Source organism: Saccopteryx leptura, chromosome 8 (assembly GCF_036850995.1).
Source record: "Saccopteryx leptura isolate mSacLep1 chromosome 8, mSacLep1_pri_phased_curated, whole genome shotgun sequence".
NCBI classification, from domain to species: Eukaryota; Metazoa; Chordata; class Mammalia; order Chiroptera; family Emballonuridae; genus Saccopteryx; species Saccopteryx leptura.
This window is the reverse complement of record NC_089510.1, coordinates 58,923,804-58,949,877: the sequence shown is the minus strand read 5'-3', so window position 1 is coordinate 58,949,877 and position 26,074 is coordinate 58,923,804. Positions and strand designations below refer to the sequence as shown.

The window sequence follows — 26,074 nt, the reverse complement described above, 5'->3', positions numbered from 1 at the left end:
CCAGTCACACGGCCCCCAGCAGAGAACATATGCCTCCCACAGAATCTGCTGTACCAGGAAACACCTACCCAAGCACAAAAGCTAACACAAATTTGCCTTCTCTGGGCCTTCCATGACCAGAAACTAGTTCCACAGCTCCTCTCCTTGGAGGGCTCCTTTGCACTCACGGATGCCACTTCACTTCAAATTTACGTCTTAATGGTATTAGTTTTGGGGTTTGATCTTCCTACTAGCAATAGACTTTACTCCCCAGTCTTACAATTCACCATTTCCCTCACATTGGCTTAACTTTTGGCTCCACATTGTAACTGACTGATAGGTTTCCACGGATGGTCACAGACATAATGTTATATGGAATGCTACATTTATTTCCTTCAAAAATCCAAAGTGGGGGGGGGGGGATTTAGGCAAGTATTAAGCAGGAAAATAAATCGAAAGAGGGCAGTATTCATACAACCAAAAAGCCAACAAATGTATAAAGACACACAGAAAAAGAAATGCTACTTTATTTACTTTTTTATTTTGAATAGCTTCAATCAAAAAGTATTTTCCTAAGGCTATTTACAGTGTCGAATGTCTAGTTATGAATGTATGCCTCTTTGACAGCAGGGTACCGTTCTTGAGCAGCAATACAATTTTAAAAATATAAAGATGTAGTATCATTTCTGACATATAAAGTTTCTTAAAAAAATTCCAAAGTCTTAGGGAATTAACAAATCATAACAGGAAGTTAACTATTTTATTAATTTAATGTGCACATGATTACCAAATTTTAATACATTAAAAATATGTGTAAATACCCACAGACTGTACAAAAATTAACATCCCATATCTTGTTAAAAGTTCCCCACCACCTCCCACCATAAATATACAAAAACCTATTTCAGATTATGCAAAATTACATGCAAGAAATCTTAGAATGTTTTTTAAAGTTTGAATTTTGCTCTTCTCTGAATATTGTATGTTTAGCCGTTTTAGAAACAGAATACATAAACACTGGTTTTTTATCATGCCTTTGAAACTGTGCAGTATTTTCATAAACAGGAGAAACAAAATAAATACAGTAAAAACTCCAACAGTTTTGTCTAAATGCAAGTGCAATTTGGAAAGCTTTCGAATGCAAGGATTATAAAACTAATATAAAAAGTATTTATTTTGTTGTTGGCTTAGCCACTTTCATTCAAGCATTATTTGCAGCATTGCTTTACAGCAGTTGGTGCTAGAAGATACAAAACATAGTTACCACTATTTATATTTGAGGGAGGAAAAAAAAGAACTTTAAACAACCCTGAGGGAGACATACATTAAAAATCTTGTTATTTATTTAAAAAGTTAAAAAGTTACATATCATTATTTAACAATTACTTTCCCAGACATTTCTGTCCTTAAGTATGTGCATAAATAAAATTTAAATCGGCAATATTTATTAATCTTAATACACCAAAATAATATATGTACAAATTTTAAATTTTAGGTTTGTATACACTCAAATAATTTAATGTGAAAATCAGAATCAAAATTACTATGTAATGGTGACCTACAGAGAGAGGAGTCTTATCTATGGCACTGAGTAGGACCACACCTGTGTTCACAGACATTCTTCAAATTGACGGAGACCATCAATTACAACTTGAACAATCCACTTAGTCTATGTTCAAATCTAATTTCCTACAAATGCTTTTCCACCTACCTAAAAGCCTTACCTTATTCCTTTGAAAGCAATATTGACAGATGAGATATCAAACCCTTATAAAATCTAAATATTAAAAAAAGGGAGGGTGTAAAAAATATAGCTCTTTATGATCATGCTCTTAAAGATGTTAAAACACACTTCTCATAATTGAGTTTTTAAGCTGCTACTTAGCAATTACTTTAGTTATATGCTTCAGTATTTAAATCAAAGAATAAGATTTACAATTCTGGGGTATCATTGAATAATAACACTTGTACATGTTGAAAATGAAGGTGGAAATTATAAAACAAGAGAATAATTAACTATAGAAAACAGTGCTAATTCACAGCTCAAGAGGTCTAAGATGCATAGCTTCATAGAATCATTTATGGAACACTTGTTCTTATCATCTAATGTGTATTAATATATTATATTTTTTGATGGAAAACTTTGATTATATTTTTGTAAAAATCATCAGTGGCAACAGCAATAACAGTGATCCTGAGTGTAACTTACATTTTTCTAGTTACCAAACATCATTCATATCTCTGCACCATAAAAACGAGAACCATTTGATTCTACTACAGTTCTGGGTAACACTGGATAAGTTGGTAAGTATATGATTAGCTAGAGGTGAAAAGTACACGCATGCTACTGGTCAAGGAAGAACAAAGGATAATGTCACCTAGTTCAGTGTCCATTTTACAGCAGTATGTTTCCTTGTTTATCATAACTGGGCTTTGTCAAACTGCTGGATCTTACCTATAAAGGCATTTTTTAAGTCACTTTAATTTTGTTTAGAATTTTAACATTAACTAGGCAAAACAGAAAAGTGAAAACTATTATCCACATTTCTTTTGGTTCAGTGAATGTCTACTCTTTAATTCTATTTCCATTTATCTTTCCTCCCAGAGAGTTTGACAACCAAAATATGTTCATTTGTCATCCTATCCAAAATGGGCAAGCTCTGACCTCTGGTGCCACCTAATGGCAAACAACAAACTCTCACCAAGTTCACACTGCTTTGAAAAATAGCAGTTGTTCAAAACCACTCATTTTTTAACCCTTATTGATTGGATAGCTATACATCAAATCTTTAAAATTTTACAAGGCAAAAGTCTAACTCAAAAAACTAAAAACAAATAAACTCATTATTATCCAATCTCTTTAGGTAATTAAAAAAGTAGAAAATAAAAAGACATTTTAAAAAATATAAAACATGAGAAAACAGGTATGAAGAGATATTAGAAAGATAGCTCCACAACTATTGCCAAAAGAATTGAACTATTTTCCTATTGAAAAAGGTTTTCACAACATTTAACTGAAGCAAATTATACTACTGACACCAGACAAAGCACAAGATACACTTAATAGTTTTGAGGGTCATCTCAAGAAAGCAGTGAAGCACCTTGCCGATTAGAAGGATAAAACCCAGGCAATTTGTACAGAAAATATAAAACCATAAATGGAAATTACCTGAGTTGTTCTATAAGCAACACCATAAAATTCACTCCTAACTCTAAGCTATCAAAGGAATCTGGTGTATGTATATATAATACAATTCTTTGGAAGAAATGTTGGAATCAAATGAAAATGGGAACTTCTTGTAAGAGGGGTTGTGAAAATAAATTTTAAGGTGTAAACTAAGTCTAAAACCTACCAGTGACCAACTTTCTTCTGTACCCTATATAAAGAGTGTTACTGAGGGTAATAATTAAGAAAATTGTGAAAATATATATAACATTCAGAGTTACTAAACGACTTTACATATTAATTATTAATTTAACTGGCAGGCCAATCTATTTTGTTTGTTTGTTTTATTTTTTTTTAAAAAACCTCTCAACTCAGCTACTATATTCGTAAGGGACATAAACTGAAGTGACGCCATTCTGACCCCCAGGACCAAAAGCCCTCCGGTTACACTCTGCAGCCCTGCTCCAGCACACTGCGACTGAAGCCCTGCTACGTGATGGTGATGATCTGACACGACCCATTCTCCCTAACTAAAGCTTTAGCTTCTGTTGTTGTTTGAGGCTTTGGTGGCCATTCCGGATCAACCAAGAGCTCCTGAGCCAGGTACATGTACTTTGCTTTTGGTATCTTCTTTCTACAGCCCAGGGCCCAGGACAAGCAGCACTTCCCCCAACGATCCACTGACTCCTAAGGAAATAAGGAAGAACACCCTAGTAGATTAAAGCCTGCTTGTTCTTAACAAGTTTTTAAAGCACAGTACATAAACATGAAAAAATAAGAGCAACTGACTTCTGAACACAAACAAATGGAAAAAAAATTCATATAAAAAAAGTCAGCTTTCAATTGCTATTTAGGAACTTTTTTAAAATTAGATTTTTAAGTTATGAATATAATTTACTTTATATACTTTATTCTCTTGTGTATGGATATATTTTTAAAATAACTTGCATATCTGGATAACACAAAGTATCTAATGCATTAAGAATAACTAGACTATTCAGAAAGAGAAAATATTTTTAATATTTAATATGAAAACCCTCATTTTCTATCCCAAACTATCCTTTAGTACCATGATTCTTAACAACTTAGCTACCTGATCATATTTGGAAGAAAGCAGTGTAAAAATATCATTACTACCATAAATATTAGCTTTCAAAACATAAAACATTATGAAAATATTGTTAGGTCACAATTAGAACATCGTGTTTAATGTCAATCACTTCTTTTAAAATCACATTTTCATTAATATAAAAACAATTTTATTTTATAACGATGGTTTTCCTTGCTGCCCCACCTTTGAAAAGAGATACATATAAAGCTATAAAGCAATTACTACTTAATATTATTTCATTATAAAAAGCTCTGCTATCACTGAAATTCTTCTGATCAATCCTGATGTTTTTAATGACTGTGATCTTAATTCTTAAAGATCAATAAAGCAGTCCCTTGTTATTGTACAGAAATATACATTCAACAGAGGCCTTCAGAATTTATCTTTTTTTCCCCTTAAGTGAGAAGCAAAGAGGCAGAGTGACAGACTCCCACATGCACCCCAACCATGATCCACCCAGCAAGCCCCCTACTGGGCGATGCTCTGCCCATCTGGGGCTGTAGCTCCATTGCTCTGCAACTGAGCTATTTAAGCACCTCAGGTGAGGCCATGGAGCCATCCTTGGCGCCCAGGGCCAACTTGCTCCACCCGAGCCATGGCTGTGGGAGAGGAAGAGAGAGAGAGAGAGAGAGAAGCCAAAGGGGGAGGAGTGGTTGCTTTTCCTGTGTGCCCTGAACAGAAATTGATCCTGGGACATCCACAGCCAGGCTGACACTCTACCATTGAGCCAACCAGCCAGGGCCCCGAATTTATCGTAACTGAAACTTGAGACAAGAAATGAAATAAGCCCTGGCCCTATATGCCACGGTTGTGGGTTAAATGCCCAGTGAGGGCACATATAATAATCATCTAATGAATGCATAAATAAGTAGAACAACAAATTGATGTTTCTCTATTAAGAAAAAAGAAAACTAAATGACCATACCTAGACCTATGGCTATATTCACCTCTAAAAAAGTCAATTTTTAATTATTTTGGCTGCCACTTCTCCAAAGCAAAATTTAAATCCCAGGTTGTTCTATTTTGCATTTAACACATAACCCAGGCTACAAAGAGGTCTAATCTCAATTGAAGTAATCTCACAAAATGGAAGCATAACATAACTGAGATGAACGTTCTAATGTTAACATTCAAAGTATCTTCATGATCAAGAAAGGCAGATTTGCTATAACATATGTTATAAAACATGTTTCCAAAATTGCCAATAGAGAATAGCATAATACTTTAAAATGAAATCTCTTTTAAACTTTTCTGTATTTAGAGCTGGTAGGTCTTCCCATTTCATTGAGACAACTACCAGGAACTTACTAATCTTTCCTTCTCCAAAACTATGGTGTGTGCATGTGGCAGCTTGAGACCATGATAAATAATAACTAAGTGCTTTTAAAGGCCCATTTACTTTGTCAACAAAACACTGCCACCAAAAATTTATTGGCAAAAACTGTGGCCACAAGTAACGTATACTTTAAAATTCAGAAGGGAGGTATAGATTTGAAGATTACTCATCTAGCTAAAAAGAGAGTTACTACCATCACCTTAAAAGCCCACAAGAAAATTTTGCATTAAGATACAGAAGAATTCTTCAGGTGATCCAAATATCCAATAATTCCTTTCACTGTAGACACATACACAAGAAACCTTATTTAATCTGAGGTGATGGCTCACTATTTGGATCTATCTTTTTCCTACAGGTATTTAAAGTCTTTAATTTAATTACAGAAAAGAACATTGTTCCCTAATCAATCTGAAAGCTGTCACTTTTTATTTTATGGCATGTAGCACTGTTAAAGGATCACAAGAAAAGGTTAATGGTGAATGCTGACTTTGGGGGGAAAAACGTAGCAACACATAGGATTGTCTGAACAAATGAGTCAACAGGGTTGAAAGGCAGCACAGAGCAGGCTGAGTTATGGAAAGTCACAGCCAAGTGTATTCAAATGGAAGACATACACACATGTCTAAATCCACTGTTCCCTACCTGTGGAAAGTGAGGCAAGCAATACAATTAAAATTAATTTCATTGCAAACAGAATCACAACTGAATAGTATTTTTCTTAGATTAAGGTACATGTTTAAGAAAAAAAGCAAAACCCTCATGTCCCTATTAAAGCAAGGTATACCTATTATAATTCAGAAAAAATAAAGTCACAAGAAACACTAGGGATACCCTGCTCCACTGTAATTACACATATATTTTGTTCCTGTGCCCTCACCTCCCCAAGTATCACACAAAAGAGAAGTATAGGTTTGTTAGTTTACAAGCACAAACATACCACACACATCCTCAAACAATATAATTCACAGTACAGAAAATAAAAGGTGCTACAGGCATGCTGGAATGAGAAATAAATCATGGGAGAGAGAAAGTGGCAAGAGGAGAAAGGTAAGCACCATGCACCAAGAGTGAAGAAGGGAGCATCTCAGGCTTAGGATGAGCACCAGGGCTCCCCAAACATCCAGGTGTAAGTGTCTAAAGCAGGAGAACACAACACAGGAGCCACAACAACTGGAGCTTCTGGTTTGCTCCTAAAAGGACACAAATAACCAAGTGCATCCCTTAGAGAAGGGAAAGAGGCTATCACGGAGCAGCAGAGACCACCAAGAACTTTCAAAAGATCAATAGCTAAAATTCTCCTGCTTCTTAGACCATTACAAGCTGTTCACTCTAGAACCTGAATGCCAGTTTCATCTTCTCGGTGCCTTTTAGGAAATGTTTTCATGCAGAGCATGTAAAATATAAAGCCATGCTTGTAGGCAATGATATAATAGTACTATGGTTTTCATAAAAGTCTTCTTCCTTACCAATCCTGAATATAAAACAAATAAGGACAATCAGAATTAGCATTCTATCAAAATAAACTCAATATTCTAAATGGCATAAAGACCACAGCTAACACTTTGCCCAAAAAAAGGAAAACAGACAAATCCTCAGGCAGGAATAATTAAAGTTCCTATCTACCACCAAGCAGCCTTGGTGTACCAGACAGAGGCGGACACCAATGCTTCTTATGCAGCACAGATCTTCTCAAACAGGGGTAAGGCTATAAAGAGATGATGGGACCCTCCACCAAAAATTTTTCATTCAGTAGGCCAAGGGTGAAGTTCAATGCATTTTTTGAAGAGTACTCCTTAAAAATCACTAATATATCAAAAAAAAAATTGTGGTCAGAAAAAATATTAACATCTGGGTAAAAATATATATTTTGTTACATAAAAGATTTAATTTTAGCCCTGGCCAGACAGCTCACTTGGTTAGATCATCCTCCCAAAGCACAGAAGTTGCCAGTTCAATCCCCGGTCAGGGCACATACAGGAACAGATCAATGTTCCTGTCTTTCCTTCTCAATCTCCCTTCTTCTCTCTAAAATCAATGAAATGAGTATTTTTTAAAAAGTACTTTAAAAAGTTTTAACTTTAATTATTTGCATGTGGTTTACTTAACCTGTTTTCAATTTGATTCAGGCCACTAAGTATCAATAAGAAAAACAATCATTATGGGAAATAAATTAGTATTATGTAAAAATCCTTCTTATAGCTAAATTATGTTAGCTTCAAGAATAGGCCAGGTAATAACACAATGTCTGAAATGTCTACAATTAAATAAAAATAATACTTAAAAGTTTATTTTGTTTTTTAAAGGGTAGAAGCTCTTTGGTATAGAAATATCATAGATCTGGGTCCAGATAAACCTGAATTTGAATTCTAGTTCTAACACTGTTTCTTTCTTTCTTCTTCCTTTTTTTTTTTACAGAGACAGAGAGAGAGTCAGAGAGGGATAGGGACAGACAGGAACAGAGAGAGAGATGAGAAGCATCAATCATCAGTTTTTCGTTGCGACACTTTAGTTGTTCATTGATTGCTTTCTCATATGTGCCTTGACCGTGGGCCTTCAGTAGACCGAGTAAACCCCTTGCTCGAGCCAGCGACCTTGGGTCCAAGCTGGTGAGCTTTGCTTAAACCAGATGAGCCCGCACTCAAGCTGGCGACTTCGGGGTCTCGAACGTGGGTCCTCCGCTTCCCAGTCCGACGCTCTATCCAGTGCACCACCGTCTAGTCAGGCAACACTGTTTCTTTATCTGTGAAAACGGGGAGAAACTAAAGACATCCCTACGTCTTGAGTTTGTTGGAACTATTAGAATTTACACAAAATGCCTCATACTGTGTCTACTATAAAAAGTAGGTATTAAAAACTGTAGTACTGTTTGTCTCTATTTTGTCATTTGGTTGTTATGTTAATTTACATCTGTGTGATCTGTATGGTCCCAAGTAAGTGAGGCAAAGTGGCAGAGCAGGAAAAACAATACTCTTGAAATCCGAAACCCTGGCTTCAACTCCCAACTCTGCTGCCCTTCATTAGATGCAAAACCTTGGTAAATGGACTAAACGCTATTTCTTTATGTTGAAAATGAAGTCAGAAATGCTTTAAAGGGGTTGTCTTGTGTACTGCAGTAGGATGTTTATTTAGCAGCATCCCTGCGTCTACCCAACTCCATGTAGTAGCAACACCCCTCAACCCCAACCTGTGACCAACCAAATATGTCTCCAGGTATTACCAAAGGTCCCCCGGGAGGGTGGGGGGAAGAAGAGTGCCCCTGACTGACAACCCCAGCCTTACAGTAATATGACTAACTGGCTCTTGAAAGGTGACTACATTGCACACATGAATGTCTGAAGATGAAAGTATCAATCTGTGCTAAGAGTTATAAAAACTTTTTTTAAACCAGTAATTTAAAAAATGCTTTCTTAATCATGATCATAGAACAGAGATTGAAGACTAAAATTCTTGTCTATTCAATGACTCTCAGAACTGGCAAGCACACAGGACATGCTGGAGCCACCTGCTCTAGACCACTCTCTTCACTCTCCCCTAAACACTTGAGAGGCAGGACTTCACATGACAGATACAACTTTTAAAAACGAGGACAGATACTTATTAACAAATTTTTAAAAAATAGAGATTAACAAATTTTAAAAAATAGCAAACAACAGAATTTTCTGCCATATAATTTTGGTTGAAAAGTTAAGAGGAATTTCCAATTCAAATGTTTTAAAGGAGGTTTATGACACCCAATTTTGACTAAACCAGTATATAACTCTTCAGAACGTACAGGTACTTCCTGTTTAAATCAATAGTTGGAGATCTCACTGGAGAAGCTGGGAACTCAATGTTAATGTTTTCTTTGCCCTGAGCCTTACCAATACGAGTATCTCTTATGAGGACTGATGATATAACCCAAATTTAACACCCTGAAGTGATGCAGTGAGGTTAGCAAAAGAAAAGAATTATAGAAACAAAGTCGATTTAGCTAAAGAACTTGAGTTCCTAATACAAGTGGTCATACCCAGTACTAGGGACAGCTGGGCATTCCACTGCTTTGAGAAAGAGAAATAGAACCATTCCAAACTCATCCCATCATTACAAAACTATCACTATTCATCACAAAGCATCAGAACAAAAAATGCCATTCTCCAGACTTCTAATAAAAGGATTTTGCAATATTACACCGAGCATCAAGCCTGCTGAATTACCAAAATAAAGCTCAAGAAGTTGCTACTTAGGTAAAAAAAGGAAAAGCAAAAAGAAAAAACATGTGGGCAGGAGGGGGTAAAAATAAGTGAATGACCCAACTCAGCAATGCTAAGGAGCTTCTTGAACTCTACAGGCTTCCTTGTGGCTCATGATGTCTAAAAGCTCATGATGCTTTAGAATACATCACCAATCCACAAACAAACAGGTAAAATAATGAGGGGGTGAGACTGCATTGTTAAGTTCTCTATACTCAAAAAGTTGTAGAGCTGTATGTAACTCAATTACATCAGTTTAAAAAATAAGACTAACTTATATTTTCTATTTAAAACTATGTATCAATACCCTAACACCAGGAAATGCGCTTTATTCATCTGATTCTCATCTATTTTTATCACAGAGCTTGCACATCTTCCAAATAAAAGGCTACATAATGGATCCAAAGAGTCAAAAAATCCTAAGCCATGATTTGTATATAAATCCACACTGTCTGTCTGAAAATTTTCCTGAATGATTAGAGACATATGTTGTTTCGAAAGCTAAAAAACCACTCAAAATTAGGACACAGTAACAAATCAGAAATAATTGCTGAAAATTTTTACCTTTGGACTCTGATCCATTTAATTCTCATTTCATAACTTCGTTTATATAGAGCTCATTTAGCTTCTAATGGGACTCATGAAAACCAAAAGCATAAAATTTAAGCCAGACAGAAATGGAAAAATTAACTCTCATCACTGACTGAGGACAAGACCTTTACACACACACAAGATAAGGATTGTAATGGAAAGGAGAATTATGAAATTTCTGAAGTCCTGAAAAGTCTATAGCAAAGGTCCGCATGAATTTTCTAGGACTTCTTGTAAGAAATGAAATGTCAGGCATAAAGAAAAAGATTGAGGCAACACACAACAGAACACCACTTTACAGAATGCAGAGTACACAACAGAAAGTCTAGAGAGACATGAAGAATTGAGAGCAAGAGCTGATTTCCAACCTGTGGCGGCTGTGTGGTGGCGAAGCGATATTCTCCTTGTTTGTCTCGATTGAACACAACTTTCCAAAGGACCATGTCAAGGCAGAAGTTCTGAGAGATATTCCAGCGAGTTAAGAATTAAAAATGACTAACTCTTGATTAATGTGCACATTTAAAAAGGATCACACAATGCTGAATCATTAGTGAAAAAATGATTTTTATAGAGAATTTTAGTTAATATTGCAAAAGAACAGAGAATAACACAACTTGTACAACAAATATAAATCATCATAAAATCCTTAATAAAAAGGGATCTCTAATTTTTCCATAACAACGACTTTTATATGAACAATCAAGTCTTTCCCATATTAAAATGCTTATTATCCAAAGTTTTTTTCTTAACAAGTTATTTCCACTGAATATATACAATTCTATATCTATATGTACCTATCTATATGAGTATAATTTCATCAGAGCCCAACACAAATAATTATTTTGATAGTGAGCAAAACTAACAAATTACCAGGGATTATAAAAAGATTCTCTAAAATCTTTTAAAAAATATTTTATCTTAAACATTTGAGGATAAAGATGACCTAATCCTATAGAAAAAGGCTATTAAAATACAGTCTTAGATGTGCTTTCTATCGTCCATACAATAGCAAAAATATATTCCACTGGGCAACTTAAAAAGATCAGCAGCAGTACCATAATATCCATGCTGCCTACTATCGCCCCAATTTAAAGACCAAGTCATCTTTTAGAAAGATAAATTAGGCATAATTTCTAATTCTAGAACTATTATCACTAAAGTATACATTTCACAATTACCTAATTTTAATTCAAAAGCATGCCCTATGAAACCCTTAACTAAAAATCATAACTGTTATCTCCTTCCATTTCATATAATGCTACTGTGGGAGTGAATAATAATAGTTCTGAGAACAGACAAAATTATAATAAGAAGTAAGAACTCAGTAGCTCCTTCTATAGAAGTGGACCTAAAGGCAAACCTAATAGGAGAGAAATTATACAATGCAGAATGGATCAGTACTTAAGACCTCTAGTGGGAACTTAAAAGTAAATATCAATGAGGAAGAAGTTCCAGTAAATCAATGCTGAGATTGGGTAAATTCGGTATGGTCATTATTTTATACTCTCAATAAACTTTCTTATTATTAATATTTACCACATTTAATGGAGAAATCCCCTGCCTTTTTCTTCCTAAAATGAGATATTTTACCGTACACCAACAAGACTCAGTAGTACCCACACACTCTGATTTTTGAGGTACCAGTTTATGGGCCACCAGAGCGCCAATCCCTGCCCCACTACAGTCCAGCTTGGTGGGTTTCCTCCTTATTGATGTGCCTCCTACCTTTCCCCCACTATGCTGAGCACCATTCGTCTATCCTTTCTATCAATCACTAACTTTTGCTATCTCATTCTAATTTTCTCCTATCTGTAGGAGTACAGCTAAGTAATATCCCTTAAAATGACTACTATCAGTTAACTGAGAATATCAGAAGATGAAATGAATCAAACTAAAGTAAAACTGAAACTGTGGGCTGTTCTCTTCCCCCATTACCATTAAAATCACCAAGAATCCCAAAGCAGCAGCCACTTGATGATCTGAAGTGCTTACCTCCACCATGATAGATACAAGGGCATTGACAAGAATGATGATGAGCATAGTTACACGCCACTGATACGGTACACATACTAGCTGTAAGACAAAATTTTTAAGTTAAAATTGAAGCATGCAGTTGATATTTGCATTATATCTTGACTTTAAAATTAATTAAATTCCTATTATATGCCAAGTACCTTCTCACAGAATAGCTACTCAATCCTCAACAGCAAGGTAAATATTATGTCCACTTTTTAGATGATAAAATTCAAAGTGTAAATTAAAGATTAAACTTAAGATTAAAAAAGTATTGAAGTGGCTAAGCTTCGAGTCAAATCCTAATCACTAAGATTCAATATCCCATGCTCTGTTAGATCATAAATTTCAAACAGGTCCTTATTTTAAAATAAAATCCTATCTTTAAACAACGAGGCAGACACTGATAGAATAATGAAGTATTACTCAAAACTATACTGTTATAAAGACAAGTTTATAGAACTATACAAATCAATTTAAGAAATACAATCTAAGTCTTTTTACTTTAAAATCTGTGATTAATTTCTAAGATCAAAAAAAAAAAATCTCACTCATGTATTTATCCTTTTAAGAGCAAATACTCAGTGAGTACCTAGGATACTGTGCTAGGTGCCAAGCAGTGACACGATTCAATGTTTTAGAAAAACATCTATGACTCCAGCAAGGATTTGAGGGGTGAAGACTCATACAGTGATCCAGGCAAAAGAAAATGGTAGCTTGAATGAGAGTGATGGGCATTATAATAAAAAATGTATTTGGTCTGTGTCCCTGGTTCATGACATGACACTTAGCTCTTAAAACTCTTATAATTTCCTGAGTGACAAAGGTGACAGGAGTATCTTACAGAGCTTCTAAATGCCCTGGAATTCCCAGGGATCAAGAATGTTTTTTGTTCTTTAATTTATTGGAGTGACATTGGTTTCAAGTATACATTCCTATGATACATAATTTGCATACTGCACTGTGTTTCCCATTATCCAACTCAAATGGTTTTTTGTTCTAATGAAGCTACATTTGTTGGGCTCCTGGACTGCTTCAGGATGGGAGCTGGTCACCAGAAAGACTAAGCCATGCTTAGAAACTTAGAACTTGGAGTTCTACTTCCTCATCCTCCAGGGAGGAAAGAGGAGTTGGAGACTGATTTAATCATTATTCATGCTTATGATGAAGCCTCCATTAAAAATAACCCTAAACTAGAGGTTTTGGAGAGAGCTTCTGGGTTGCTGAACACATCTTTGTGCTCGGAGGATGGTGCCTCCCAACTCTGTGGGGACAGAAGCTCCTGTGCTCAGGACCCTTCCAGAAGACCTCAGCCTACGTAACTCTTCATATGGTTGTTCATCTGTATCTTTATTATATTCTTTACAATAAACCAGTAAACATAAGCATTTTCCTAAGTTCTATGAGCTGTTAAAGCAAATGATCAAATCTGAAAAGGAGGTTGTGAGAACCAGTGACAGCCTTGGACTTGCAACTGTGTGTCTAGAGTTGTGGGCTAGTCTTGTGGAAGTGAGCCCTTCATCTGTAGGGTCTGCACTAACTTCAGGAAGTCAGTGACAGAACTGAATTGCAAGATACCCAGATAGTGTCCAGAGAGGTGGAGAATTGGTTGGTGTGGGAACACCACCCACTCATTTGGTGTCAGAAATGTTGTGAGTAAAGGAAACAAATAGTTTTCTTTTAGGTGACAAATTGAATTGGAGTAAAAAGAGAAAAACAATTCAGAATAAGAAAACAATCTATTAACAGACTGACTATAAAAAGAGAAGGAACAGACAAGGACACACATGCATACTTCTGACTTGGGTAAATGGTACCAAGAAACAGAGACAAAGAAGAGTTGAGGAAGAAAATGATGAGCTTAGTTCAAAACTTATTGAGTGAGGGAACTGATAGGTGAACCATGCAGATAATACTCAGTATGTTAGTAGAATAGACAGACATACATGTCTAATGCTCAGTGTGAGGGCTAGGTGAAGGGTATAAAATCTGGAGTCTTCATTACACATATGGCAACTACTGGTGAAGCCATGACTACAGATGAGATCACCTGAATGTAGAGTAAGATGAGGAATAATAACAGAAATGTGAGGAACACAAAACATTTAAGGGATAGGCAGAGGGTTTGGAATCACAATGGGAAATGAGAATGAGGAGATATAGAAGTAAGAAGAAAAAAAAATCATAAGAAAGCAAAGCATCACAAAATTCTAGAGGAACTATCTCAAGAATGATGGCATGGCTAACTTGTCAAATACTGCTGAGGAATCAAGTAATAATGGGAAAAAATTAATGAAACAATTAATTGGACTTAACAAGAAGGCTGTTAACTACCTTGTCAAGGGCAGTTTCAGCAGACTGGCAGGTGCAGAATTCAGACTAGTGGGTGAATATGTGGGAGGTGAACTCAATTTCATAGTACTCTTTCAAGAAATAATTTGGCTGTGAAGCAAAAGACACATGTGGCAGGAAAGAAATGTGTTTTGTTTTCTTCTTTTGTTTAAAGTGCTTATCTAACCCTCAATGAAACGTGGGGAAACAGACACACTCATACACTGCTGGTAAGGTTATAAACTGTCAACTTCTTCAAAGTTCAACAACACCACACTTGTAAAAACTATAATTCTAGATGCCCTTTGACCGAGCAATTCCACTTCTGCACATTTAGCCTCTAAGTATACACTTGTCCTTAATGAAGTGTGCAAGGAATTGCAATACATCATTTCTTATTATAATAGCAAAACACTTAAACAACCTAAGTACCCAATAAAAGGGGATTAAACTATGACAAAGTCCATGAAATGGAATACTCAATCCAAAAGCTCATATAACTCTGACAGGCAAACCTCTCAATAACACACAACAAAAAAAAAATTAAGTCTGATCTCACTCATGCTACCAGATACAAAATTCGTAAACAAAATCATAGCAAACCAAATCTGGAGATTATAAAAAAGAATGCGTCATGACCAAATTGGGTTTCTTGAATACAATATTAGTTCCTCCTCATTTGAATACCAGTCAATTAACTATCATTCACCACATTCTCTAGGGAGAAAAACTGTATGATCATTCAGTAGCTGTAGAAAAAGCATTAGATAAAATTAATCATCTATTTATGGCAACAACACTATACAAGGAAGCTTTCTCAACCTCACAGTCAGTACATACCAGAAACCAACAGCCCACAATATATCCAATGGTGAATGTTAGAGGAGTATTCCTTTTTGAGTCAGGGACAAGACAAGCATATCACTACTATTACAGCCAACATTAATAAGGTCAATAAACATGAGAAATACAAGATATAAGTATTGAAATGTCAGAAACAAAACATCTGTTATTAGTTATAGATGATGACTACCTAGAAACAGAAAATCCAAGAGAATCTAAAAATTTTTAGAATAAATTTTGACAACGCTGCTGGATATGAAATGATATATAAGACAACTGTACTGTTTACACCAGCATAAAAGGATTAGAAAATGTAACAGATATTTATCAGAGGGACAAAAACAGTGATACTCCAGAAATAAATCTAACAAAAACTTGTATTAACATCTTCAGGAATAAAGCTATCAGATTTTATTGAAAAATATATATGAAGAGCTAAAAAAAAAATGGAAGGAAATATTGTTCATGGAAAGGGAGACCAAAGCAATTCTCACTCATATTTATTTATAAACCCAGTGTAATTCTAATAAAAATTTCAAGAGGGCTTGTACTTGACAAGCTAAACTTAAATTTTATATGAAGGAGGAAAAGTTCAAGAGCAGCCAAAAAAATCAAGGTGAACAATAACATAAGGTGAGGACAGGAGTCCTGCCCACCATATATCAAGATTTCTTATAACATCACAGTAATCTAGATACTGTGGTACTGACAAGAGAGAAAGATAAAGAGAACTAAAGAAGAAACTATAGAGTCCCTATCAGGTCAATGGTCATATCTATGGAAAATTGAGAGGGCAGAGATATGACTAAAGGATCAACTGGAAAAGATGAGACTATTCAATAAATAATGCTGAAACAAATGGGTATTCAGGAGGAAAACAGAAATTTGATGCCTATCTCTAAGGTTATATACAAAATTAATTCCAAATGGATTAAAGACTATGAAAGAGAAATGTCTTTATCAACTTGAGAGACAAATCTTCCAAACTAAGATACAAAAAGCACAGAACATAAAGAAAAAAACTGTAATTAACTACTGTAAAATTATGAAATTGTTTTAGAGAAGGATTATAAACAAAAGGGCAAACCACAAACTGGAAGAAGTTATTTATCACAGATTGCCAAATACATTAGGAACTCCTAAAAATAAAAAGACAAAATCCTAATAGAAAAAATGGGTAAAAAGCATGAATAGGCACTTCACAAAAGAAATAAAAATGACGAGTCAACATGTGAAAAAGTATCAACCCCATTAGCAATTTAAAATAATTTGTAAAACCATCATTATATAACATTTTATAGACACTAGACAAGTGTTGGCAATGATGAGTAAGCAGTGGCTCTCATCCACTGATGAAAGTATAAACTGGTATGATCATTTTAGAAAGCAACTTGGCACATTTGGGAAAGCTGAATAGTGCAGTGCATGCTCAAATTTACACTGAAATAAACCAGAGGAACCCTTTGTCCCTAGTGGTATAGCAATGCCGAGTGGGTGGTAGCACAAGTATTTTATCACTGATATTGTTTAGAATTCCCAGGACATGGGGACATTTTAAAAGATGGACTTTTAGTGGACTTAACTGCTGTATTTAAATTCTCTACAGCAATGCACTACCCTCTTGTTATTTGTAAATGGGCTGTACCAACCCCATCCCCACTCTTTGGTTTGCCATTTCTCATTCCCATACACGGAGACACGAACAGAAAACGTTCATAAAAGCCTTGTTGATATAAGAAAAGGGAATAAACAACCCAATTATTTATTGACAAGGAATAGAGAAATGAATTATAGTATAATCCTACAGTGAAATACTATATAGCACTGAAAATGAAACGCATGCATAAGCATGGATGAACCTAAGAAACAGTGCTGATGGGAAAAAAGCAAGTCACAGAAAAATACAGATTGTAAGATACCATTCTCATAAAGTTCAAAGGCAAGCAAAACTATCTTTTATGACTTCATATCTAGATGGTGTTTAATGAAACACTTAGAACAGTGGTTTCCTCTGGGTGTTTGGCCAAAGGTACATAATAAGATCTTACTGGTGTTGGTAATGATACCTTTTTTAACTTTGGTAATGGATTCATGGGTGTTATTCTGTTACTATTACAATTAACAACTTAAATACATACCCATATTCTTTTGTATGAAATAAGTATTTCATCATTCATAAAATTTTTAATGAAAAAAGTATGGAGAACTCAATGGACACTGAAGAGGCAGTGTGTGCAGGCTACTCAAAAAGTAGGTTGGAAAGGCTCAAATCAAAGAACAGGATCAAATTTTATTATTTCTAAAAACCAAGAAACATTTGTTTGTAGACAAAGGGAAATTCAACCAAAAACAAACTGAAAAAACAGGGGAAAAAATTAAACAGCAAGTAGAGTCAATAAAAGCTGCTGTTTGAATTATATTTTTTATTCTTCATAGGGTATCTCTGGGTTAAAAACTGTTATCTTAGAAAAATCAGATAGAAAAGATTCTAGAAAAAAGTATAGACAGTTTGGTCTCTTTCCCCAGTAACATAAGAGTCAAGGGGTAGATTTTAAGCCATAGCAAACATCCAGAAGTCTCATTTGGCTGTGTACTACCACAGGGGGTCCTCAGGTTACGACAGTCTCAACATACCATGTTTCAGAGTTTACAACATTCACTCCCACAAAAACTTAAAAAAAAAAAAATAAGACGTGAGCGTTCCGGCTTACACTGTTAGCATCACCCGTAGGGACTGCATGGGTAAACTGGTTTGGTTGTGGCGGAGGAAGAACACGCAGTAATGCAGTGTATGAGTGAGCGAGATCGTGTCCCCCAGTATGCTCACCTACGCCATTTTGGACTCCTCAAAGTGCAAGGGTTCCATTTGTGTTGGGCTAGGGTGTTTCACCTTACACCAAAATTTGGGTTATGTCATTGTCGTAGGGACGAAACTGTGTCATAACCTGAGGACCCTCTGTAATGTGTCAAATCTGTTACTGTCCAGGGTACCACCTCCAGGCCTCAGACAACCAGAAATAACTGATGTGCTTAAATTAAGCCTTACCTGAAGAACCTGGTCAATAGAGGAAACTGGATGCAACATGATGAATAATATGAAAACATACAAAATAATCACAGACACAACAAAAAGGTCTGAAAAAGAAAGTAAAACAATTAAATTAGGAAGTTCCTTTATATAAAGACATATAATAAATAACTGGTACACTGTTAATACTGTCAATCTTAAATTTGATTCTGAATACCGAACGCTTCTATTTAGGTTGATGAAGTATATAAAGTAAACTCTGTTATTTCCTAGAGTTTACTCGGGCCCAAAGGATTAAAAAGTAAGACAAAGACTTTTATGGACATTTATCTGTATTTCTCCTAGATGAATAGCTAGTTTGTAAATTAATCAAGCCAATACATAACTCACAAATAGGAGACCAGGCTATATATGGCAAAATGAGACTATCATTTAAACATGTATACAGTGACAATTACTATTGATTATAAAAAATGCTGAATATTTATTTCCATTATTAGGTATATTATACTCCTAAACAGAGGCATTCTATGTTGAATGGAAGTATTTTTCTGTTAAGTGAATCCCGCTTTTTCATTGACTTCTGTGAAAATATTTCCACAGGAAATATTACCTAAAACCTAAAAACTGAGCTGATTCATTATTTTAAATGTGCGCTACTCCCATGCCCTGCTGTGATAGCTAAGAATAGTAAATCCCTTGCAACAGTACTCTGTATCACTTTCCAAACTCCAAAATTAAACTTTCCACTCACGGCCCCCCCCCCCTTTTTTTTCCTGAAGCTGGAAACAGGGAGGCAGTCAGACAGACTCCCGCATGCGCCCGACCGACCAGGATCCACCCGGCACGCCCACCAGGGGGCGATGCTCTGCCCATCAGGGGCATCGCTCTGTTGCGACCAGAGCCACTCTAGAGTCTGAGGTAGAGGCCATGTTTGCTCCAATGGAGCCTCGGCTGCGGGAGGGGGAGAGAGAGACAGAGAGGAAGGAGAGGGGGAGGGGTGGAGAAGCAGATGGGCCCTTCTCCTGTGTGCCCTGGCCAGGAATCGAACCCAGGACTTCCACACGCCAGGCCGACGCTCTACCACTGAGCCAACCGGCCAGGGCCTCACGGCCCTTTTTTTAACGTGTGCATACATGCATGCATGTGTACAAGAATACCCTTATATAATGAGCAATTAGAGAGGCTCAGAAATTTCCCAATTATATTGACAGCCTTCAACTATGTTTGCCTCTTTTCTTTGGTTTGGATATTTATTCACAAGTTCCTACCTGAGGTCAGCTCCAAACTCAAACTTTACTAAGTCCACATATAACCAAAATTTTATCATGAAACCTTTACTATGAATAAAAGAGTCAATATCCTATTTAATGGACTATAAATGAGCAGGGCCTCAACACTATTATTAAATGTGGGAGTCATTTGTAAATATAAACTTTTTGTCAGTTAATAATTATAGGCCAAGGCCCTGGCCGGTTGGCTCAGCGGTAGAGCGTCGGCCTGGCGTGCAGGGGACCTGGGTTCAATTCCCGGCCAGGGCACATAGAAGAAGCGCCCATTTGTTTCTCCCCCCTCCCCCCTCCTTCCTCTCTGTCTCTCTCTTCCCCTCCCGCAGCCAAGACTCCATTGGAGCAAAGATGGCCTGGGCACTGGGGATGGCTCCTCGGCCTCTGCCCCAGGCACTAGAGTGGCTCTGGTTGCGGCAGAGCGAGGCCCCGGAGGGTCAGAGCATCACCCCCTGGTGGGCAGAGCGTCGCCCCTGGTGGGCGTGCCGGGTGGATCCCGGTTGGGCGCATGCGGGAGTCTGTCTGACTGTCTCTCCCCATTTCCAGCTTCAGAAAAATACACACACACACACACACACACACACACACAATAATAATAATAATAATTATTATAGGCCAATACTAATTGTTCTATAAAAACATGTTTACATATATAGTTTTGTAATACATAAGTTATATAGTCATTCAAATAGTTATGGTCAGTTTTTATAGAAAAAGTATTTAGAAAATGCCAGTTGGAAGTACACAAATATACAAACTTTTTAAAGGGTTTACAAAAAGCAATGGGTGAAAACAGAAATGCCAAAGAAAGATGTAGAGAAAGATGTGGAGAAAGAAGTTTTTTTTCAACAAAGTAACAACCCATATTGAATGTTTTTCAAATCCTATTGCATATTCACAACTATAGTAAAAATAGATTTGCAATCTAGTTCCTGGCATGTTGCTAGAAGAAAAAGTTTACTCAGACTCAGAAACTTCTTATGTCTACCTCAACACTGTTTCTCAAATTTTCATGTCTCTCTCCTAAAGCAACCCCCTTTGATCACACCTCTGCAACTTTGCTAAAATCTCCATGCAAAGGAGAAAATAAGTACGTAATTGAATCTTTCCTCTGTTTAGGAAGGGGAGAAAAAGCACTATTCAAAGGAATTTGACAGGGGAGGTGGATGGCTAACAGATTTATATAACAGCTCAAATGAAAAGACTAGTAAGGATTTCAACCAAGCATGGAAAAACAGGTATTCACTTTACAGGTATGAGTTTCTAGTGGACTGTGCTCTCAGCCCCTGGCTTCTCCTGGCCTTGTCAGTAACTTCTTAGTAATCCTATCGAAGTGCAAGTAATATTCTTCCTCAGAAGACCACTATCAAAACAAATTCTGTGTTGGTAGTAGATTAAGGGCCAGGGGAGAATGTTCCTCAAGTTAAAGATTTAGATTGCTTTAAATCCTGCCACAGCCTGACCGGGAGGTGGCACAGTGAATAAAGCATTGGACTGGGATGCGGAAGACCCAGGTTGGAGACCCCGAGGTCGCCAGCTTGAGCGCGGGCTCATCTGGTTTGAGCAAAGCTCACCAGCTTGGACCCAAGGACACTGGCTCGAGCAAGGTTAGTTACTCAGTCAGCTGTAGCCCCACAATCAAGGCACATATGAGAAAGCAATCAATGAACAACTAAGGTATTGCAACGAAAAACTGATGATTGATGCTGCTCATCTCTCTCTGTTCCTGTCTGTCTGTCCCCATCTATCCCTCTCTCTGTCTCTGTAAATAAATAAATAAATAAATAAATAAATAAATAAATAAATAAATCCTGCCACAAAGCTATGTGCACATGAGCAAGTCATTCAAAGTCAAATTATTTCAACTAGAAAATAGGGATATAATGAGGATCCCAGAAGAAAGAGTAGATTTAAATACTTAAAATGCAACGTAATATGTAAAAACTCAAGTTATTATAAAATATGTCCCATCTTATGGCATCACAGATTTGTTAATGATACCAGATTCTTTTGATGGAATATGACACTAAAGTAAGGCACCATATAGGATTTCCTTCATACCCCCTTTAGTAAGTGATTCAAAATAGCATAAAAAAGCCCACAATACTTGTCTCTAGTTGATATATACCTCTTTTGTTCCACAAATTTCATCATTTTAATTTTTTTTAATTTTTATTTTTTATTTATTCATTTTAGAGAGGAGAGGGAAAGACAGAGAGAGAGAGAGAGAGAGAGAGAGAGAGAGAGAGAGGAGAGACAGAGAGAGAGAAGGAGGAGCTGGAAGCATCAACTCCCATATGTGCCTTGACCAGGCAAGCCCAGGGTTTCGAACCAGCGACCTCAGCATTTCCAGGTCGACGCTTTATGCACTGTGCCACCACAGGTCAGGCCACAAATTTCATCTTTTTATCCCTATCCCCCCCCCTTCCTTACTCAATTACTTGTCTTTAGAAGACTACCTTATCACGTAGGAACTCTATAGTTATCTGCTCTAATCAACCCAAGCATGGCATAAAAATGATACATAGGCCAAGAACAGGAGACTGGCAGTTAAGTAATAATGCCTCAGAGACTGAGAAAAGACATGTACATATTTCACAAGCAATCAATTTTAGGGATAAAGTAAGAAACTATGGCAAAAAACTGAGGCCAAAACCCCAAGAAACTATACCTAATTAAATAAGAGTGCAAAAATTTAGTCCATATCATCATGGTCCTTGAAATAATAGTAGAGTCAAACAAGAAAATATAGCTGGGCTAAGCTAGAGTTGAAAATAGGCAACCACAGACCGAAATTAGGTTTTATTTAGAATCAGCGAAACTAGTAGAGGAAAGGCAAAAACTACAGAGAATGACTTAACTGCCTAAGATTGATGTTTTGAAAATAATCTCAAGATAGATTTACTATACTACACTGCTGTCTAAGTAGATGTTGTACATACTGATGTAAAGAACAGCAACTCGCAGGTCCCAACAAAGAACTATGAACCATCTATTCTGTAGGGAAAAAGCTGTCAGCTCTAGTAACACCTTGCTTTCTCCCCATTCGTTTCCCTCTGTATTTACTTTACATTATACATTACTTTATATAATTTGTCATTTCTTTTCTTCCCTACTTTTCTTTCTTTACTCAACAGTATTCCATCAGGGGACTCTAATGACAGACAAAAAGACAAGATGTAAAAATTAGCCAAAAGGTATCTGTTTCTCATTGTTTTTTGGGAGGCATGTTTTATGACAGCATGCACTTCTGCTTATCCACTAACAGATGTACACAAGCTGCTGAAAGTAAAGACAAAGGCTTTATGGCTGTATTTCTATGAAAACACAATTATTAATATGTTTTAAAAATAGTCCACTGGCCAATAATTAAGTTTATAAGTCCATCTGAAATTAAATGGGAATGCTATCCTTGGGCATGCTCAATATTTTCTTAAAATTTAAAAACATGAAACTAAAATAAAAACATTTCATTAACATTAATTATTAAGTTCACTTTATAATAAGTTTAATCACTAAAAAACGTCCTCTTAGAAGCCTTCTGTGGAAGGCTTTTATCCCACAACATGGTTCTAACATGATTCTCAGTAACACAGTTTCTATTTATTAGACAGGAAATATCAGTTCTTTAAAACAAACAAAAAAAAAAGTTCACTATTATTGATAATTATATCTGAACGGTCTTACCTGTCTAAAATATAAATAAAGCCTGCCCTACAAACTGTACTGGGTATAAGTACAGAATGTAAGTTAATATGTGAAAATACTTTTTTAACTCTAACATGAGACAGAGACCCTAGTAGTTGTTACTTCTATGACATATCAGGATCTGTGACCTGACATTTTGCCAACCAGAGCACTGGTATTTCTTTACAACTGCAGCAAAAGAATAACTACTATTCACTCCCAGATACTGTCATAGTCTGAAGTTCTACGGGGGGGGGGGAAAATTAAATTGTTTCATATATTAATTAGTATATTCATAATTAAAAAAATACACTGGCAATTTATATATGGTAACTGACTTTTTCCCATAAACCCTAATACTGATCAATCAAAATGCTATGGGAGCCTCACCTGTGGTGGCGCAGTGGATTAAGCCTCGACCTGGAATGCTGAGGTCGCCAGTTCAAAACCCTGGGCTTGCCTGTTGTCAAGGCACATATGGGAGTTGATGCTTCCTGCCCCCCCCCTTCTCTCTCTGTCTCCATCTCTCTGTCTCTATTCACTAAAATGAATAAAAGTAACTTTTTAAAAAAATGCTATGGCAGCATGGATAGACCTGGAGAGTATTATGCCAAGTGAAATAAGCCTGAGACAGAGGAAGACAAATACCCTATGATTTCACTTATATGTGGAATCTAATGAACAAAATTTTAACAAACAAAATAGTAGCAGACTCATAGATGCAGAGAACAGACTGACAGCTGTCAGAGGGGACAGAAACTAGGGGGCTGGGGGGGAAATGGTGAAGGGATTAAGCAAAACAAAACAAAAACAAACACTTCTAGACACAGACAACTGTGTGGTGAATGCCAGAAGGAAAGGGGGTGGGGGAGGTGGGAGATGGTAAAGGGGAATGAATGGCAGAGACCTGACTGTGGGTGGCAAGGGCACGTGCCGTATACAGATGTGTTATAGAGGTGAACACTTGAAACCAGTATGGTTTTATTAGCACCAATGTCACCCCAATAAATTCAATTAAAAAAAGGAAAAATATAATTGATTTTTTTTTTTTAATAATGCTATGACAGATAAGTCTACAAGGCACAAGTCTCCATTCTATTGGTCCCTCTGCAGGATACATAGGTGACAGAACTGAAGACTTCCAGGTGAATACCGGCTGTGCTAGTGTCAAAAATGAACAGACAGCTGCGCTGTACAGCCCACCCAGAAGGAAATTATCATCCCCTCTCTTCCAAATGAGGAAACCTCTGTTCCTGCCTCTAATTCTAACTCTCTGCAACAAGCTATAAAAATCAAAGTTTGAGCCAGAATCACCAGGATGTAAAAACTAGGACTGTTTAGAACTGGTGGCTTTGAACTCTGGATGGCAGCTACCATAAGAATAAAACAAGACAGTAAACATTTAAATCACTAGATTTATTCTATCTGTAAATATCTATTTTATTTTGAAAATACAGTTCCAACTCTTCTTACATTATTTATAAGGAAGGTAAGTAGAATGGAAATCACAATAAATGCCAAACTTACAATTCTTGTAGCAAGGCTGCCTGAAGGGTTTTCCTTTTGAAAAGGCAATTGCCACTATGAGGTACTGAAAACTGGAGATAAAAAACACTGTGGTATTTTCATAATTTTGTATATTATGTGGATCCTCTTCAGTTTCATTGTACAAATGTGAGAAATTCCCATACAGGCTTCCTGTTGTATTACAAGCACTAAAACACACAAAAAAATTTTTACATTACTAAACACATTACCAATTTCCCCAAAAAACCCAATTCTACTTTAATTGCCTTGAATCACTATCATAAAATAAATAGAAGATATATATCAAAAGATCCAACAATATTAAGGTAAGACATATAGAACAGATAGAACATTAGGGGTTGTTTTGTTTTTTTTTGCTTTAGTCACATTCCAATCAGTTAAAAAAACTAGAAGAAACTTCATTAATTAATAAGCCCCTCTCACCTAACCAGGCGGTGGCGCAGTGGACAGAGTGTCAGACTGGGATGCAGAGGACCCAGGCTCGAGACCCCGAGGTCGCCAGCTTGAGCGCGGGCTCATCTGGTTTGAGCAAAAAGCTCACCAGCTTGGACCCAAGGTTGCTGGCTCGAGCAAGGGGTTACTCGGTCTGCTGAAGGCCCGCAGTCAAGGCACATATGAGAAAGCAATCGCAATGAAAAACTGATGATTGATGTTCTCATCTGCGTTCCTGTCTATCTGTCCCTATCTATCCCTCTCTCTGTCCCTGTAAAAAAAATAGTAATAAAAAAAATAAGCCCCTCTCACTTTTTAAATTTGGGGAGTAAATTTAGCATAGTAAACAGACATTGGGTTTGACCCTAACTCAACCACTTTTTAGCTATAACTGAGGAAATATTATTTAATTTCTGAGCCCATGTCCTGACCTGTCAGTGTGGATAATACCGTAGCTCACTCACAAGAGCACTGTGGGGAATGAGGAAGATAAC

General features: G+C 36.5%; 1 protein-coding gene across 6 annotated transcripts in view; it reads right to left on the bottom strand.

The window, feature by feature from the left end:
• Nucleotides 1-498: 498 nt before the first annotated feature.
• ATP13A3 (ATPase 13A3) overlaps nt 499-26,074 on the bottom strand; it is a 90,527-nt gene continuing 64,951 nt past the window's right edge. For 4 of the 6 annotated variants that reach the window (XM_066347838.1, XM_066347839.1, XM_066347840.1 and 1 more), the window contains 5 exons: nt 25,128-25,315; nt 18,646-18,734; nt 12,405-12,485; nt 10,781-10,870; nt 499-3,832 (listed from right to left, as the gene is read on the bottom strand). In XM_066347838.1, the coding sequence (XP_066203935.1) occupies nt 3,635-3,832; nt 10,781-10,870; nt 12,405-12,485; nt 18,646-18,734; nt 25,128-25,315 (646 nt within the window). In that variant the 3' untranslated portion in view covers nt 499-3,634. Of the gene's footprint in view, nt 3,833-7,539; nt 7,618-10,780; nt 10,871-12,404; nt 12,486-18,645; nt 18,735-25,127; nt 25,316-26,074 lie in introns of those variants that run through there. The other 2 variants (XM_066347843.1, XM_066347842.1) reach the window with 2 other exon arrangements.